The sequence below is a fragment of the Ostrinia furnacalis genome, unplaced genomic scaffold (genome assembly GCF_004193835.3).
Source record: "Ostrinia furnacalis isolate ACB-3 unplaced genomic scaffold, ASM419383v2 OfSCF2155, whole genome shotgun sequence".
NCBI lineage: Eukaryota > Metazoa > Arthropoda > Insecta > Lepidoptera > Crambidae > Ostrinia > Ostrinia furnacalis.
The window spans coordinates 534904-554735 of record NW_021132394.1 but is presented as its reverse complement, the minus strand read 5'-3'; the positions used below and the strand labels follow the sequence as shown (position 1 = coordinate 554735).

At 41.8% G+C, this 19832-nt stretch overlaps 1 protein-coding gene across 1 annotated transcript in view; it reads right to left on the bottom strand.

Annotated features, from left to right (window-relative positions):
• Window positions 1-6989: 6989 nt before the first annotated feature.
• The window catches only part of PMCA (plasma membrane calcium-transporting ATPase 3), a 150587-nt gene continuing 137744 nt past the window's right edge, over window positions 6990-19832 (bottom strand). Inside the window, exons 23-24 of the mRNA XM_028307276.1 lie at window positions 11609-11677; window positions 6990-9195 (exon numbers count right to left, since the gene is read on the bottom strand). Coding sequence (XP_028163077.1) covers window positions 8980-9195; window positions 11609-11677 — 285 coding nt within the window. The 3' untranslated portion in view covers window positions 6990-8979. The remainder of the gene's footprint in view (window positions 9196-11608; window positions 11678-19832) is intronic.

The window sequence follows — 19832 nt, the reverse complement described above, 5'->3', positions numbered from 1 at the left end:
CCTAGTCTTAGTGTGTACACAGACCCTCTTCCAGTCTCCTGAGTCCTGTGGCACCGTGGGACACGCTGCCTTTTCTTCTAGCGTCTTGTACCGTTGTAGGAATCGTCCTCCCTTCTAGAATCCTGTGATTATGGGATGCGACGCACCAAACTAGATTCCTTGCATTTAGGATCTTCCATAGCCACCTAGCTTATAGTAAGCTTCTATATTGTGGGTCGCGTTGCTCCCCCTAGTAATTCTCTCCTCTTTAGTCTTCCGTGTCGTTGTGGGATGCACAACCTACACTTGCTACGAACCCGCTGCTAGCGTCACCCGCCCATGCGCTTAAGATTGGTAAATGACCTAGTTTTAATGTAGGGATACACAGCCCCTCTTCTATGTTCCTGTGTCACCGTGGGATACGCTGCTTTTTTTCCCTTTCTTGTCTGAAGGTTGTAGGAAACGCCGTCCTCCCTTCTAGTATCCTGTTCTTGTGGGACGCAATGCCCTTCTAGTCTCCTTGTATCTCCATCATGCACCTAGTGATAGTAGTTGCCCCCCCTTATAGTCACTAGCGGTGGGACATACCTCCCGCTCTAGCTGTCTAGTCCCGCGCCGCTGTGGGACGCGCTGCCGCCGCCGCCGCCGCCCGCGTCCCCGCCGCCGCCGCCCGCCGCCCCGCCGCCGCTGCACCTGCTGCGCCGCCCGCCCGCTCAGCCGCTGCTGCAACCGCCCCCACATGGGCTCAAGATGGGTAAGAACAAATACCCTGTGTCTAACCATCTCCCTTATGTCTCTCTTAGCCATCTAGGGAACTATGTAGTTCCTAGGTTGTGGGACGCGTGCTCCCCTTTGTAGTAAGTAACCTTGGCTACCGGACATGCTACGACCTCTTCTCTCCTATAGGACTCGATGCTCTTCCCTTCTAGTATCCTTGTTACACCCTATGATTCTATGGGACGTGATGTTCCCCCCGCTAGTCTCCTAGATCCGTGTCCGCACATGGACTCAAGTTAGGTGAGTCATTCTCACACAGCCACCTAGCAGATCATAAGAGATGCGTCCCTTCCCCTTGTAGTCATCTTGGCTATGAGAGACTATCTCCTACCTAGAATATTCTACCTCCTAGAGTCTCACTCTAATCTCCTGCTACGCCGCCCGCCCATGGGCTCAAGATGGGTGAGTCGCTGTAGAGATGCGCTAAATTCCCCGCGTTTAGGATCTTCCGTAGCCACCTACAGACGTAGCAGACTAGAGGCTCCTTTCCTGTGCTGTGGGACATGCTACCTCCCAATCTAGCTTCTTGTGTCGCTGTGGGACGCACTGTCGCCACCCGGCTCGCCGCCGCCGTTCGCCTATGGACTCAAGATTGGTAAATCATCCTATAGAAATGCGCTAGACTAGATTCCCCGCGCTTAGGATCTTCCGTAGCCACCTAGCAGACTAGAAGCTCCGTCTAATCTCCTGTGTCACATTGCTTGATAAGCCACCTATGAGTCGCATTGTCGCTACACGGCTCGCCGCCGCCGCCGCCGCCGACCGCGCATGGGCTCAAGATTAGTGAGTCATCCTATAGAGATTCGCTAGACAAGATTCCCTGCGTCACGCGTCTAGTAGCTCCCAGAGTCATTTAAGATACTATAAGCTCCTAGATTGTGGGACGCGTGCTCCCTTTTGAAGTCACCTTGACTTGGCGTCGCTGTGGGACGCACTGTCGCCAACCGGCTCACCGCCGCCGTCAGTCGCCTATGGGCTCAAGATTGGTGAGTCGCCTAGATTAGTTTACGGCTCCTTTTTTAGATTCCTGTGTGGCCGTGTCATTCGTTGCTCTTTCTGCCTTTCTTGCCTGACGCTTGTAGGAATCGCCGTCCTCCCTTCTAGTATCATGTACCAATGAGACACAATGCTCCTCCCTTCTAGTCTCCTTGTACCTCCGTCTGGCTCCTAGCAGACTATAGCTATAGCTTCTACGTTGTGGAACGCGTTGCTCCCCCTTATAGTCACTAGTGGTGGGTCATGCTACCTTTCACTCTAGTTAACGATGCTATGCTTCCCTTTCTAGTCACTTTATGCCTGCGTTGGGACCTTGTAGCACCTAGTAGACTATAAGCCCTTGGGTTGTGGAACGCGTTGCCCCCCTTATAGTCACTAGCGGTGGGACATACCTCCCGCTCTAGCTGTCTAGTCCCGCGCCGCTGTGGGACGCGCTGCCGCCGCCGCCGCCGCCCGCGTCCCCGCCGCCGCCGCCCGCCGCCCCGCCGCCGCTGCACCTGCTGCGCCGCCCGCCCGCCCAGCCGCTGCTGCAACCGCCCGCCCACGGCCTCAAGATGGGTGAGTCATTCTCACACAGCCACCTAGCAGACCATAAGAAATGCGTACCTACCCCTTGTAGTCATCTTGGCTATGAGATACTACCTCATACCCGCGCCGCCCGCCCGCCCAGCCGCTGCTCACGCCGCCCGCCCACGGGCTCAAGATGGGTGAGTCGCACTAGACTACATTTTAGACGTTTAGTGTCTTCCATACTCACTTAGGAGGCTAGAAGCTCCTTTGCTGTGCTGTGGGACATGCTACCTCCCAATATAGCTTCTTGTGTCGCTGTGGGACGCACTGTCGCTACCCGGCTCGCCGCCGCCGCTCGCCTATGGGCTCAAGATGGGTGAGTCGCTGTAGAGATGCACTAGACTAGATTCCCCGCCACCCAAGATAAGGTCTTAGATTGTGGGACACGTGCTCACTTTTGTAGTCACCTTGGCTTGGCGTCTACTACACGAAACTAGACTAAAGCCTGGTCCGTGAGCACGTAGAACCCCGTCCAATGACCCCAAGCTACCCATCCTTATCGCTCGCGCGTAATTATATTGCGTGCGAGCGCGACAGCAACATGATTACGTGCGAGCGACAAGGATGGGCAGCTTGGGGTCATTGGACGGGATTCTACGTGCTCACGGACCAGGCTTTAGTCTAGTTTCTTGTGTCGCTATCGGACACACTGCCGCTCCTGCTCATGGGTTCAAGATCGGTAAGCCGCCTAGTTTTGATGTAGAGATGCACTAGATTAGATTCCCCGCGTTTAGGATCTTCCGCAGCCACCGGGCAGACTAGAAGCTCCTTGCTGTCCCCCTTCTAATGGCCTGTGTGGTTGTGGGACGTTGTGCAGTGAAAATGTAATAAGAAGACAGATCGGAACACTGACTGAGCTACAAAATTAACGATAATTTGGGTTATTATTAATAATTGTGGTAAACCACATGACCGTTTTACGTTTGATAGGTATTGTTATTGTTTGCATAGGGAAGACATACATTTTAATATTATCGGTATATTAAATCGGCAAGCAGTAAAGATAAATATGAACTAATCCAGACTGACTTTGAAAACACTTCATATTGATAGGGTGAACTTATCTTACATGACACACTCTTATCTTGTAGGCAATTCTGGACGCGGTGCATACAGAACTAGGTAATTATAATTTATTAAAACAATAATATGATCGGTTATTTCTGTAATAGCCAGAAAAAGTCCGGAGCTACTACCGAATTTAAAATTTCCTTATTAGTAAAACGTTAATTATTTTAAGTGAATTATTGACGTCACCTCCAGAATCTAGACTCGAAAAGGAGACCCGTGTAAATAGTCCATGAATTGAATATGAATTTTGCAAAATTTGCGTACATTCTAGAGAGATACTCGTAAATGAATGTAGAATACATTAATTTTAGAAGGAAATTCGTGACGTCCTTGACCTACAAACCTCGTGTGTAAATTCAAAGCGATTTAAAGTTTCGCTGAACGCTATCACGTACTGTCGGCTCAGCGGTAAAGTTGTCGGCCTCCTACGCCGGGATTGTGGGTTCGAACCTCGGGAGTTTTAGACCAACAATTTCATAGCAGACCAAAATCGCTGAGCCGACAGTACTTCTGGAAAAAAGCTTATATTTGTTACATGAACTTGGGCAACTTTTGCATTGAGTATTGTGTTCAACAGCATTCCAGTCGACGTAACTTCCAGAGACACGCACACATGCCACGTGGTCATCTATAAAAAAATCTTGGCTAAAAGGCGTGATAATTTAAAAAGTTAGCGGCATTTTCTAACTGTTGTCAAGAAAATGTTACTCAAAATATAAAAGCGAAGTGCATAACTCAGTCTATAACATTTTAACGCCTAAACTGCTGAACAAATGTCATCATCATCATCATCTCAGCCATAGGACGTCCACTGCTGAACATAGGCCTCCCCCAATGCTTTCCACGTTGATCGATTGGTAGCGGCTGCCGTAAACGAACTAAAGTCGCTGACATAGCCCGACGGATTAGCAAGCTGAAGTGGCAATGAGCAGGGCAGGTCCCACAATAAATAACTAATAAACCATTATTGTTTCAGATCCAAACGTGCCTCTGCCGCAGTTTATGCCGCCGGAGCCTCCGCCCGGCCTCCTCAACTTCCCCTGAGACCAGTGATGTTGTTCTAAGATTGACTAATTGTTTTATAGATATAAGACGAATTGTAAATAAATCTACTTTTTCTAAAACTAGTTTCATCATTTTTGGCTAATATTTTAGAAAAAAACTACTTTTTATTATGTTCCAACTAAACACCTATAGATATAATTAAGCAATAAGAAACAAATGAATATAATATGATACTTTTTGCTCGTCATATTTCTAATTGCCACCAGCAGAAATCGAATCCGCCATCGTACCTTTCCTGACGCAATGAACCAATGAAACGAACGCATAACACGTAATAGAAACGGGTTACTTTGGATGTTTTACAAAACAAAAACTACTCATATACCTACTTACTTACTTTCATTCAAGCGATGACACTTTATCTACACTAATATTATAAAGAGGAAAACTTTGTTTGTTTGTTTGGTTGTAATGAATAGGCTCAAAAACTACTGGACCGTTTTTAAAAATTATTTCACCATTCGAAAGCTACATTATCCACGAGTAACACAAGCTAAATTTTATTTTAGAAAAAAATAGGGTTTCGTAAAATATGTAGATAATGTAGTCCACGCGCGCGAAGCCGCGGGCGAAAAGCTAGTTAATAATAAAGCACATAATTTTCTGTTTAATGAACCAGAGGTCTTGTTTTTGTAATTAACTTTATAAAAACTGACACATTAACTCAAAATGAAAACTACAACAATTAATTTTTCGCTTGTGACAGTTAGTGTCAGAAGATTTTGGATCTACCCTCATTTTCGGTTGATATTTATTGCTTTATTTGAACTCACTATTGTATTGTTGTCTCGTTCTATGAATGATTTTATGAATGGCGTACTATTCTTGTCTCTTTCTCGCTTATAAGGTTCTCTCTCTTTCTCTGAACATGAGTATACCTCCTCAAACTGCATGTGCTCCTGGTAGTTCCTACTGAATAGCAGCAAAATAATGACGTCATTTGTGCTAAATTAGACTTTATTGAGATGTGGTAGTGTTGTCTCTATTTCTTTTATGAGAAAGAAAGTTTTCTGTCTTTTTCTCGCCTTGATACGGTTAGCTGAACATCGGGCATAATTTCTTTGTTGCAAAATGCCCCCTATTACAACGGCATACGATTGCTAATTGTATAATAACATTTTCTTCCTCTGAACTAGCGCCTACCTCTTCGAATATTATGCGTCCCTGGTACTTTCCAATATCGTTAAGCGTTATTTGACGACTTAAAGGCGTTTAAAAGCGTTGGTAATTTACAAGAAGTTATTACGTTCAATTGTTTTGTTGCGTAACATTAATCATTTTAATTGTTAGGTAGGTATTTATGAATTTGTTGAAAGTATAGGTATTCATTTAGTACCTCCAGCGAATTGAACCTCTTATAGGAGATTATTTGAACTTAACGTCACATCAATAGGATAAGTGCACTGTGCAACTCAGATACTATGTGTAGATAATTTTTTACTTTAATGTTGAGATTACTTACAAAATACATGTTTTTCCTAAAATATTTTACTCCTACAAACCTTCAGTATCATTGGGATATCTTAAAATGAGGATTTCGCAAAATTACTAAAAACAATAACTAAACTTTTCCATGGTAGATGGCGTAACAAGTAGGTGCATAGTTTGCTTTTCTAAAGTAATTAACGAAGACAATTGTTTTTTTTATTTGCGAAGTCCTAATTTTATTCAATCTGTCCTTAACTTTTACTATTTTAACTTAGCGTAGAATATAGTTAAGGGGTTGNTAACATATGCACATAAATGTTAATGCTGAATAAAGGTATTCTATTCTATTCTATTCTATTCTATATTACAATGGCATACGATTGCTAATTGTATAATAACATTTTCTTCCTCTGAACTAGCGCCTACCTCTTTGAATATTATGCGTCCCTGGTACTTTCCAATATCGTTAAGCGTTATTTGACGACTTAAAAGGCGTTTATTAGCGTTAGTAATTTACAAGAAGTTATTGAATTCAATTGTTTTGCGTAACATTAATCCATTAAATTGTAATTTATGAATTTGTTGCGAGTAGGTACACCTAATTATAGGTATTTATTTACCTCTAGCGAATTATTATTATTTGAACTTTTGGTCGCATCGCATAGTACAGAATGCGTTGATATTTTTTTACAACTTTATCGTTGCGATTTTACAGAAAAGTTTTTTTCCTAATATTTTACTCCTACAAACCTTCTTCAGTATCATTGGGATATCGTAAAATGAGGACTTCGCTAAATTACTAAAAACTTTTCCACGGTAGGTGGCGTAACAAGTCTAACAAGTAGGTAAACTAATTTGATAACGGCGACAATTTTTTAGAATTTTTTATTTGCGAAGTCCTAATTTTTTTCATTTGTCCTTAACTTTTACTATTTTAACTTAGCGTAGAATATAATAAAAGGGTTANAGGGGTTGTCAGGGAAACACGTGGATTTTCAAAATAATCATTTTATTGAGGTTTTCATGATGGCAGTCTTTGATTAAACAATTACAGCGGGAGTTGAACCTGCTTCGCTTAGGAAACAAAAAAAATAAAACTACAGTTTTAAAAACAATAAAATAGATTTTCATTTATTGTGAGACGAAAAATACAACAATGGGACTTATCACCTAAAATGGTTAGTGGCAGACTGTCGTGTCAAAACAATGTTAGGTGCCGCCTGCGCAGCTTCGTACAGTAGACTCCTAATTTATGTCTTTCATCGGGGAACTCGTAACGAATATCAACGAAATAGTAATATACACAAAACGATACCATGACCTCTCTATTCACTGAAATCATAACTAATTATTATTTATTTAAACATGTGAAGTTTCAATAGTTTCATTTTTTAACTAATTTTTTAAAAAGGCTTTATTGATTCGAAGCTAATACTTAATTACTTACAAGATTGTTTAATAGTTTTAATAGCGGTCGCCAGGCCTGGCCGGCGCTGGCCCCAGCCTCACAAATAAAACGTAACAACTTCAATACCGCTACTATGAAACGTTCTATACAAAATTGAACATCGCCGAATCGCTACATCGTTCTGATTCAATTTATTACTAAAAACAAGTGGGCGGCGAGCGGTCCGCCGCTCGGGTGCGACTCTCGTTTCAACTCGTCACTAGTCGATAAAGTACATGTCTTACGTTATAAGTTGAAAATGCCACTGCTGCGATCCTACGTCGCCTATGTCGGGGCGGGCGCGCCGTGCGGGCAACTGCGTGCGTGCGAGTCTCGTGCACGAAACGCGTCGTGAACGCACGTAACGCGCCTCAACCGTACGAGGCACGCTACGCACGTTCACGACTACGCGTCAACAAGGCAAGTCGCGTGCGATCGACAGTACGCGTACGTCCGAGACAGGTCGCGTACAATCAGCTGCACAGGAATGTATACACGTTTGTCAGACGTAGAACTTTATTACAAACGAATAAGGTTGGACATACAACAGGAATGTGTAATGCAAATTACTCTGCAGCTAACTGTGCGTACGGGACAGGTCGCGTACGTCCGAGACAGGTCGCGTTCGTCCGAGACACATCTCGCACGTCCGAGACACGTCTGGAGCGTCCGGGAAGTGTCATGCCGTCCGTAACGCGCAGTGCACGCAGCCGCGCGACGGTGCGCGCGCGTCGCTATTGCTCATAGAGAAAAAATTCCAAAATCAATTCGTTACACCGTAGACTATATCTTGTTTAATAAACTTGAAGTATTTATCAATAATCAATAAGTACATTATAATAATTGAATAATTAGTATTTTGTTTTCATAAGAGACTAGCATTACAAATAAATACCTTCAGCTATACAATTTAATGTTTATTTCTATTTTTAAACATTTTGAAGATGTTTAAAGTGGACTACCTCGGTTTTTACACAAGAATGCAGTTTGACGGTTCTTGTATAGAAACTTTTCAGTTGATGCGTCTACGCTTCGAGATATGACTTAAATGTATACTTAGATTTAGGGGAAAAGGTCGTAAAAACAAAAAAAAAAGTTATTGAAATTTATAACAAACACCTTAACTAATACTTGAATAATTTAGTTCTAGTATATAGTGTGTGCAGGGAGCGGGCGCGGCCGCGACCACGCTATACAGGCGGCCGCGCTCGCCCCCTCTCCCACGACTTGTCTTTGACAAAAGCAATATAAAACATTTCATTCCGTGTAAGAGGTGACACGATGGTATGCGAAAATTTTATTTTTTTTCAAAAAACACACGCCCATTCGCTCGTCCTTGCGCTTAAATCTAAAATTAATAATTAGACAATATTTTTTTATTTGTTCAACAGACGCGCGCGGTACGACGCGCGCGTATAATAATAAAATATTTTCAAAACAATCGAATAATTAAACACACTAGTTAACAATAACTTATGCTCAAATACACCGGTGGATGCGGCACGGGCCCGCGCCCCGGCCGTACGCGTCGAAATAAATACTAAACTCGATCATCCTTTACATTAAAAATATGATTTTATACACGATCGTTTGGGTTGTTGTTGTTACGGGAGATGGCAGCGTATCGGTCGGAGGGCGCGCGCGGGTTAGACGGCGGTCTCGGTGTGGCTGTGCGAGGACAGGCGCTCGACGTCGAGGTCATGCGGCGCCAGCGTGTGCGCGGCGTCGGCGTACTCGATGCTGGACGAGTGCGAGAAGCGCTTGCTGAGCGCCGTCTGCTTGCGCAGCGCCTCCGCCAGCGCCGCGTCCGCCAGCGAGCCGCGCGAGTCCAGCCCCTGCCGGAAGGCGTTCACCACGCGGATCTGCCCACCACCACAAACGTTAGCCTCGCCTCGGAGCGCGCGCTCGCCTCGCTCTGACCGAGACTGGTCTCTGACAGCTCAGTTATCAGTCAGCTTCCTTTTACAGCGTGATTTTGATGCCCTAACATACTACTCCCTCTACAGTTCTAATATAGCTACTCACGCCGTTTCCGTGGTTTCAGATCTAATCTCTCTCACTAGACTTGAAAATATGGAAACAGTGTGAGGACTCCTCACATCGAAATCCAAAAAAAGTATCTCACTTTTCCATACAATACCCGAGATGTCACGGTTTTGATTGGAAAGGCAAGTATTTTTTGAGAGTTCCATGTATGTAGATGCCATAGGGGAAATATTAGTATTTGAGCAGGAGAGTCACGTAAAGGAAGCTGACTTATAAAGATGTTATCTAAATATACATCGACGANCGAGACTGCTCTCTGACAGCTCAGTTATCAGTCAGCTTCCTTTTACAGCGTGATTTTGATGCCCAAACATACTACTCCCTCTACAGTTCTAATATAGCTACTCACGCTGTTTCCGTGGTTTCAGATCTAATCTCTCTCACTAGATACGACTAACCCGAAAACATGGAAACGGCGTGAGGAGTCTGGCACATCGAAATCGAAAAAAGTTTCTCACTTTTCCATACAATACCCAAGATGTCATGGTTTTGAATGGAAAGGCAAGTATTTTTTGAGATTTCGATAAGGGAAATACTTATTAGTATTTGAGCAGTAGAATCACACAAAAGAAGCTGACATATAAATTTTTTATTTAGATATACATCGACGATATATTATAGTGATTTAAGAAAGTCAAAGTCAGAGCGAGTCGAACGCGACAGCGAGACCGATCAAACGTTGTTTGAACGATCCCGAAAGAATATACAGTTTAATTGAAACATAAAAGCACACCGAGCCATAAAAAAGAGGCGAAGCGTTAGGTAATTCAAAATTCCAGTCACAGATAACCCGTGTCTCCGCGGGCATGCCATGCAGTGTCGCCGGCCCGAATACAGACAGCCGTGCGCGTGCGCCGCCCTCGCATGATGTAGATTTGTAATATATGTGCCATGCACCCCGTCTGTGACTGCATTTGGACATTGACCCATCTATGTGAGCTACGCGCAAAGCTCTATGGAACTGCCGTATGTTACACAGACTATGCACATTAACGAAGCAACACCGATCGGTCGAGATGTCCTACGCAGAGGACCGACGGCCGGCGGCACCCGCACAGTCTTATGCTGCGTTTACACTGCGCGGAAATTTGCCAAGTCAAGTCAAAAAAACAGTGGAGTGGGGATGAATTATGAATGAATTTCATCCCCACTCCTCTGTTTTTTTGACTCGACTCGGCTAATTTCCGCATAGTGTAAAAGCAGCATAAGCGAGTCCACTAGCCTATTAAGAAAATTTTAATCTAAAAGCTATTGTTGCGTCAAATGCTCTAATCTTAGGATGAGTCGAAAGCGAATCCAATACGAATCCCTGGCGTTTCGTGATGCTACTGATAGAAGAGTTTGAACCCCACGAATTTAATGGTGCATTGTGTGAGGCAAAATATAATACGGAAAACTACGATGAGTATGATGCCAACTTAAAATTAAGCTCCATTATCTTTATTGACGACTTCAAGAATTTAAAACTTTAGATTCTTAATAAAGTACCCTATTTTTGACAACGGAGAACCGGAGTGGACATTATTCGAACACTTTAGACTCACTGGGATCACAATCAAACATTATTTACACTGCCATAGAAACGATTACAATACACATAAAAACGAAAACTGTACAAACAATCCCAGATCATAATCAACAGATAAGTATTTACAGAAAAACTTAAGAAAATAATCGACTTCAATTAATTTACTAACTGTTCTGACGTTACTGAAAATACGAAGGTAATTTCATTTAATTTAATTAAACCTTTTGTTGATTTTGTATATTTGAATTCTCAATCTAGTTTTCATAATTCTCAATGAAAAAAGCGGAATCGAGAAATATTTTGAAGTCGATTGCTGTTGAATAAAAGAATAATACAATCCTCCAAACATTAAAGACATTGCGATCCAAAAAATGTAATGAATAACACAGCGCATGCGTCAGGGGACATGCAAGATGGATGACAAACTTGCGCATGCAGTACGCCGACCCATTCAGTTATCATTCATTAACCATTAAAACAAATGAACCCACTCTTACTTCATTTAAATGAACCAAACTGAAAGGCCGGCGCAACAGTTCAGGCATGGGACAATAGTATAGAGAACGGACAAAGTTGTAGGTAGATAGACAGTACAGTATTAAAGTTGAACGTATAAAAAACAAAAAAGGTCAACATAAAAGTTAGACAAGAGACGTGTGAGCAAATTCAGCAGGCGCCGGCATAATTGAGTCAAATCTTACAGCTTGGTCGGTTGACGTCTTGCTGTAGGGCACCGGTATCAAGCGCTCTTGTAACTCGCCACCTATGACCTTCCGGTGCAATGGGATCATGGAAAAGAAAATAAAAACGAGAACATGAAGTAAAGAGTCACGGCACGAGAAGAAACGGGCGCGAGAGGTATACAGACGCAGCTCGGCAGTGAGGTCGAACGCGATCCTAATTTCACTTCATTTGGCTGCAAAACAAATGAATGCCTTTTTGCTGACTTCATTTATTGAAAAAATGAACTTCATTTAGAACTTTAAAAAATGATTTTAGAATAACGTTCGACGCAACAGCAAGTGGAAGTATTATCACAAATAAAGTGTATGTTGGAAAGTAGAAGTTCATTGGGGACTGACCGAAGCAGTGCTTCGCGAAGCGATGAAGTTGTAGGAAGAAATAAACAAAATATAGAGTAGGAACATAAAGTAACGCAGGGCTCGTCCTATAACCTTAAGAAGCACATTCATGGGGTGTGCACTTACAACTATTTAACTTTCTGTTTACAGTTTCATCCAGGGCTCCGTTACATCGTTTCAATAATCGTGAACATAAATTAAATTAACATAAACCAAATAAAACATAACACATTTTTCAACATTGACCGTTATACATCGAACATTTATCGTGTGACGTCATCGTGAAGCTTTAACATCGATTTATTCCTGTTTATGTGTGTGTCGGACGACACGTTGTGTATCTGTTCAGTATTGATCTCATGCGAACTATCTAGAAGCACATATATTGTTTTACGTCGCCGCTCACATACCAGATGTCTATTGATGTATCATCTAGGGCTACAGACTAGTGTACACAAGCATTTACAATGGATACGTTGATCCTATGTCGTTATGAGATCCTATAGTAGTGCAGAACTATGTACAATTCTATTTAGCATGGCAGTTCTAAGTGAAGCGTACATGTCAGCGCGAGCTCAGTGGGTCAGCTAAGAAATAATACACGACAGTTTTTAGAACTCGGTTGCTGATCAGTTAGCATAGATTTTGTATATTTGTATTCTAGTTAGCTTCAGGATTCAGAATACAAAATCGCAGCTAAATCATTGTCCGAGAGCGGTGTAGTATCGCTTGGCAAACACACTGAGGGCGCCCTGACTCTAGCCTAGAGCTAAGGAGTGTTCTACGAAGAGCGAGCTGGAAGCGGCTAACATCGAAACACCGTACGACACAGGGGGGGCCGGCTGCCCCCCCAGACAACAACGTCAAGGCAGTTACCTTAGAAACGCAGCTCCCGGCTCGGCATAGTTGGGTGAAATGAAATTTACTTTGGAGTATAGATACTTTATTACTAATCTTTAAAGACATGAAGCGTTAGTGAATTAACAGAGTACCAGTTTATTTAGATACAGCAGGATTCATGCGACGCTATTGTTGTTCTCGTGACTCACTATAGGCGTGTTATCACTATAAGCGTTATTTAGACTTTAGAAAAAAATATTTTTATCGTTTACAACTAACTTTGGTGTACACCAAGACATGAATTTTAATATTTTTAAATATAAGTTTCTTTTATATATACTATTATCTAATTTTAACATTCATGTAGCAGGCAATGTTTAAAGTTTTCACTACACGATGTGCATTTTACGAATTTTAGGAATCAATATGTTATATTCATATTCTATATACTTTATACTTAACATATAAACAAGTTTAAGATCACTAATATTCCAGAGACATACTCCAAGGATAGTTAAATTTGCTTGAGATCCGATACCTTTGAAGAAAGTGAAAATAAAGAAAAAGAAATTAGGTTAGTAGAAAAAGATGGAAGACCACAGAGTAGTGGAAAGTTGTGTACAGTGTGTGAAAGGAGTGGTGGGTGCTTCGGCGACGGTACAACAAAGTATACATCGGTTCAACGATGTATACTTTGCCAAAACTTACAGCGAGCCATTAACATTTTGTAGCGTCAAGCTGCTATATGAATTGAATATTATAGTCTGCAAATTTGTCTCAAAATACTATGCAATCAAATCTGATACAGAACAAAAATGCGTGCAAGAGGCGAGAGCTTTTGACCCGTTGTAGCTACAACGAGAGAAGCTCAAGAGTATTTGAGACAAACGCTTAAAGCTCAGAAAGTTGCGTACAGTTGCCGAAGCCAAGGTAAAGTAGACAGAAAAGTGTGTCGGTATCGTTGTGTTCAATCATTTAGTTCCATGCATCCAGTGTTTATCATATATTTAATTATACCGTGATTATATCTAGTCTCTCAGCATTCGATGTATGCGAGCACTACAGTATTGCTATCTCGTTACTATTTTAAACCTTCAAATAATAATAATAAAATAAAAATCAGCATAGCAGTCGTGTGGTTGACAATCGTGTACATACAGAGGGACCAACTGCACACTCTACGGGATCAAAATACAACGAGCTCTATATATCTAAACACTCAACAAGACCATGTCCTCGACACACAATATCTAAAAACGCATTCGTTTCCAACATAAAACACAATAATAAACAAATAACAAGCAAATTTAAATATCACCCTAATTTAAAACGTTTATAAAAGCACTTGAGTAGCACAAATTGTGAATTTGTCATTTTAATATATAAAAAATGGCACATGTATTTTATATTTAGTAATATATTTTTACTTTTAGTACAACACATGTATAATATTTATTTGTAAATATCAATTATAAAAACGATGAGAGTAAGGAAAGTATGTATTTACAGAAAGTAACCTTCATGATATATTTCGTTAAAAAATAAATATGTCTGAACCGTTTATTTTGTTTGTGTCAAACGGACAGTCCTGCTAAAAATCTAGAAAACTCCATCTAAATAATGGTGCACCATAGTTACAATCTATTCAATATACTTTTTGCGAGTTTCTAATATTTTCTTAACTCTAAAATTTTAGTAAACATTAATCTTACGGCTACCGCATTTACATATTAGTAAAGAATTTTTAAAAAATGACGTTTATTTTGTAATATTTTAGAATCCTCACGAGTAAATTTTAGTTTTTTGTTTTGTTTTTTAAATGGCAGTACTTGGTTTTGTTTTCTCAACAACTGGTGGTCGAGGTACAGTCGTGTGTGGGGGAGGGACAGTTGTCCAGCGTTCGCTAGGGCGTTAGTCATCGCTCTGATGCGAGACGGGGCTGAGGGCAGGAAGCGAGCTGCCGCCAGATTGGACGCTGATTCTTCGATGCTCCGCCAAATAATTATTGACAAAAATCCTGCGGCCGGCCAATATGTCTGCCTTTTGCTGTAAAACAACCACGGACGCGTCAGTGTGCCGTCCGCCTCCGCGATCGCGGAACAAAACTGCTTTGTTGCCAATCGCACAAACAAAAACTATTGGCATTCCAAAACCAAATTTCTGAATTCATTCTCAATTTGAAATTAAACATTTGGCTTTAGAATCTCAAAACTACAAGAAGTGAAGAGCTGTAGAACTAAGGAGTTGTTTAGAAAGCAGTCTCGTTAGTAGGGTGCCTAACTGAACTAGGTAGGGGGCATTCACACTAGCTGGGGTTCGAGGGCATCCGACTAGGGATCGGGGATCGTGACGAAGCTACTACTACGCAGAGAAAGAAAATATCCGGTATGTGAGCTACTGCGCGGCTTGTACCAGTGTTCCAGGTAGAAATGAAATATCCGTATTCCTTTAAATAAATACTTTTATTGAAATTAGTTTTAATATTAAAAATGAACGTTTATGGTGCCGGTTAAGTATGTATTTTTAACAATAAAAGAATCGTTACATAAAACTCAAAAATAAATTACGTAACCAACTTAAATAAGTACATACACAACCGAGTTATGATTAACAAAATAAACGAAAAAAAAGTAAAAGCCTTTTTAGTTTTCATAATATGATGTTACTTATTTTATTAATTTTGGTGTAAACGTGGAGATATACATATTTATGCATATTTCGACTTTTTTTGTAGACTAAAAGTATTATTTATTTTATCTGCTTACATACTACTGTGTTAGAAGTTTGGTAGTTAGATCTATTTAAATTTTATGATAATATTATGAAAAAAGAAAATAAAAATTCGAATATAAAACCCTTTACTGAGACTCCGATAATCAGATAAACACTACTCACTAATTTATTAAATAATAAATCATACTTTAATTATCGAAATCTCTTACCAAACATCTAATATTAATAATAATAAAAAAGGGGAAAATACAAATTGTGCATACTCACAGACACTTGTATACATGCATAACACTGTAACATAAGCATGATCACACTATAAATGCGAAGCAAAAATGTAAAATCAACATTGTAAACAACATTTTGTACCAAAATAAAAAATAATATACATTTCATCGATACATACTCGACACGAGACGCTTATAACTAGCGGGCTGCCATCTTGTCGCGCGCCGAGCACAAGATGGCGGCGACAAGATGGCGGCCCCACCGCGTTACAAGCACTAAGTACGTCGCATGCGACCTACGCGGCGGTACTTACGAGGCTCCCCTAGCGACTCAGAGCTACTAGGCACTTACCGTCAACATCTGAAATAGAGCGATTCTGCTAAAACTGGGCGCCCCACCAATACTCTACGAGTGGCGAAAGAAAATGCTATGTTTGCTTCAAAATTTATTCAATGTAAATAGTTCTCGTAACATTCGCAAACCAGGAGTTAATTACATCTTAGTAGCTCTCGTCTGATGTTTAGTCAAGCGTGCGGTGTCTCTTCATACTAAACTTTAGGCGTCGCGTCAGACGATCATACAGCAAACGATATCGCAAAAGTTAGAAACGGGTTTAAAAGTGGTCCCAAAATTTACTATGAAACAAAACACACAAGCTGCCGAGTAAAGTATTCAAGATAACTTCGCAGTAAAATACCTCGTAACAAACTACTTACACAAAAAGCTAGTGAGAGTCGAAAACGTTAAAATCTTTTAAATCCTCAGTAAAATTTCAAAGTCTAATTATTAAAAAGTTACATTTTTATTAAAATGGAGTTTCATCACTTCCGTTTACAATAGCTACCTATATAAAATATCACTGCTCCGATATACATATTATTAAGATAGTAAAGAGTCTCTAAGTTATGTACAAATATGTTCGTTTCTAAAATAGCAGTGTTCGACTGGGTAACTAACCTAAAGGTCCTACGGGCCTACGTCAAGTCGTCATTATTGCTATAGGGCGCCGGGCGAGCGGTCGCGTAAGTACAGGTCGTCGTAACAACAGAAACAAAACAAAACCGGTGCGCCCCCTCGCGGGTCGCTCGTCGCTCGCCTGCCGATCTCAGCACGCCCCTTCGTATTCAATTACACAAGTAATCAGACAAAAAATAACGTTTTCAATCGAAAACGGCAATGCGTACAGCATTCAACAATCAACAAAATTAATCGAAGGTGGTTGTCAAGATTCGTGCATTCGTTTTGTCACGCTACAGGCGTGATCACGTCACAAGAACGCGTCAAAGTATTATGCGAATTGATTGCGTCAGAGCCGCACGGCTCGGTCACGAGAGCGGACGCTGTGAGCCCGCGAGCGGGCGCAGCGGGTGCGGTCGGGTGAGTGAGTGTTTAGAATATGGTGGTCTCGGCTTTGGGCGCGGGCTCGTCGGCGTCGATGTAGGCGATGTCGGCGGGCGGCGCGCGCAGCCGCGAGCGAAGGCCGGCCGCCGAATGCGCGCTCAGGCGCTCCTCCAGGTCCTCCAACGTCGACTTGAAGGCCCGCACCACGCGCAGCTGCAACCAACATCACTTGCAGGGCCGCCCGACGCCCGTCCGCCGCCCGACCGCGACTATTCGAGTGTGGTGTGGATGTCTCGGGCGATGTCTGTACTCGGATGCCGCGCTACGGCATGCACTACGTGCCGGTGCCATGCGCCCCTAGTGACCTACAAGCGGGAGTGCACGACTCCGGTGCGCACAAAACAAATAAACAGGTGACCGGTGTTCGTTTGTTTTGTAAGGGAAGGCTACGCGGAAGACGTGGGTTGCATGACAGACGAGAAAACAGAACTAGGTCAAACGCAAAAGGTGAGCCAACGACATTCGTTATGGTAACAAATCTGATTTACCTGTGATGTGCTCGATACGAAACAACAGAAGTAAGTCTCACGATTCTAAATTCAGTCAAGCTGCCAAAGTCAAGTGTAGGTATGTATGTCATCTCCGTGGAAGTAAGTTTTTTACTCACAACCAGATAAATATTAGTAAATAAAATAACAAGTAAATTTCATCTTAAGTATGCTCTTTACCACTATTTATATTAGTTGCTTAACACGTTAGTATTCATTTTTGCAGCAACTTCCATGGATGGTTAAATGAATCTAACTACTACTTCCAATCAATCCCAATCGAAATAAATATTAATCCCCCATAATACTTTTATATCCCAAAAAGCAATGTTAAAATGACCCCTACCGATAGCTAGTCAGTGCAGTTAGTCATCACATTAAAAAGTCAGTCCGTTTCTAGCTTCAGCTAAATGGTTTCTAGTCACACTCAAACCATTTCCAAACAGTCCGGCCGTTTTAAGTCGCAGATACATACTAATGTAGCTGCTACATGTCGACAACTCAGTTGGAATTAAGACATCAGTAGATCTACTGACCATTTCAGTGGCAGTTAAGTCCTATCGTTTCCACGCGTTATTGTAGCAGTTGAATTACAACTGCTAATTGAGACCTCAGTCGGTTTACTGGCCAATTCAGTAACAGTTGCGTCCTAGCTTTGTTACATGTCGTTGGAGCAGTTGAATTACAACTGCCAATATATCGGCCAGAGTGGCAGTTGAGTCCTTGCCGATTTATTGACCAATTTAATGGCAGTTGAACCCTCAGTTTACTGGAAAACTCAGTAGCAGTTTTGCCCTAGCGTTGCTACATGTTTTTGAGGTAGTAAATTACAACTGCCAATCTATCCTTTCATCTTAGCCAGGCAGTTGCATCCTAGGAAAGCTACATGTTGGCCAACTCAGTGGACAACTTCCACAGTAGTTTTAATGGCCTATTCAGTGGCAGTTGAGTCCTAGCGTAACTACATATCGAAACATTCAGTGGAAGTTCACACCGAGTTTACTGGCGAATTCAGTGACAGTTGCGTCCTAGCGTAGCTACATGTCGGCCAATTCATTGGCGGTTAAGTCCTTAGTAAGCCTAGCGAATTCGTTGGCAATTGACTCCTAGTTTTACTACAGTAGATTTACTGTGGCAGTTAATTCCTAGCGTTGCTACATGTCGACCAATTTACTGGCAGTTGAGTTCTCAGTCAGTTTACTGGTAGTCTAGTCCTTTATTGGCCAATTGAGTGGCGGTTACACCCTAGCCTGCTACATGTCGTTGAAACAGTCGCATTACAATCAGTGGCGGTTGAGTCCTAGTGTTGCTATTTCTACAGTCGATTAATTGGCCAATTCACAAGTTTTCAGTCGGTTTACTGGTAGTTGCGTCCTCAGTCGGTTTACTGGCCAATTGAGTGGCGGTTACACCCTAGCCATCTATATGTCGTTAAGGCAGTCGCATTACAATCAGTGGCGGTTGAGTCCTAGTGTTGCTATATCTACAGTCGATGAATTGGCCAATTCACAAGTTTTCAGTCGGTTTACTGGTAGTTGCGTCCTCAGTCGGTTTACTGGCCAATTGAGTGGCGGTTACACCCTAGCATCTACATGTCGTTAAGGCAGTCGCATTACAATCAGTGGCGGTTGAGTCCTAATGTTATTTCTACAGTCGATTAATTGGCCAATTCACAAGTTTTAGTCGGTTTACTGGTAGTTGCGTCCTCAGTCGGTTTTGGCCAATTGAGTGGCGGTTACACCCTAGCCATCTACATGTCGTTAAGGCAGTCGCATTACAATCAGTGGCGGTTGAGTCCTAGTGTTATTTCTACAGTCGATTAATTGGCCAATTCAGTCGCANCAGAACTAGTTCAAACGCAAAAGGTGAGCCAACGACATTCGTTATGGTAATAAATCTGGTTTACCTGTGATGTGCTCGATACGAAACAACAGAAGTAAGTCTCACGATTCTAAAATCAGTCAAGCTGCCAAAGTCAAGTCAAACTCTTGTTGTTACTTGTTATACAAGTGAAACGTCATCTTCGTGGAAGTAAGTTTTTTACTCACAACAAATATTAGTAAATAAAATCAATTAAATTTCATCTTATGCCCTTTACCACTATTTACTAGTTGCTTAATATTTTAGTATCCATTTTTTGCAGCAACTTTCATGGA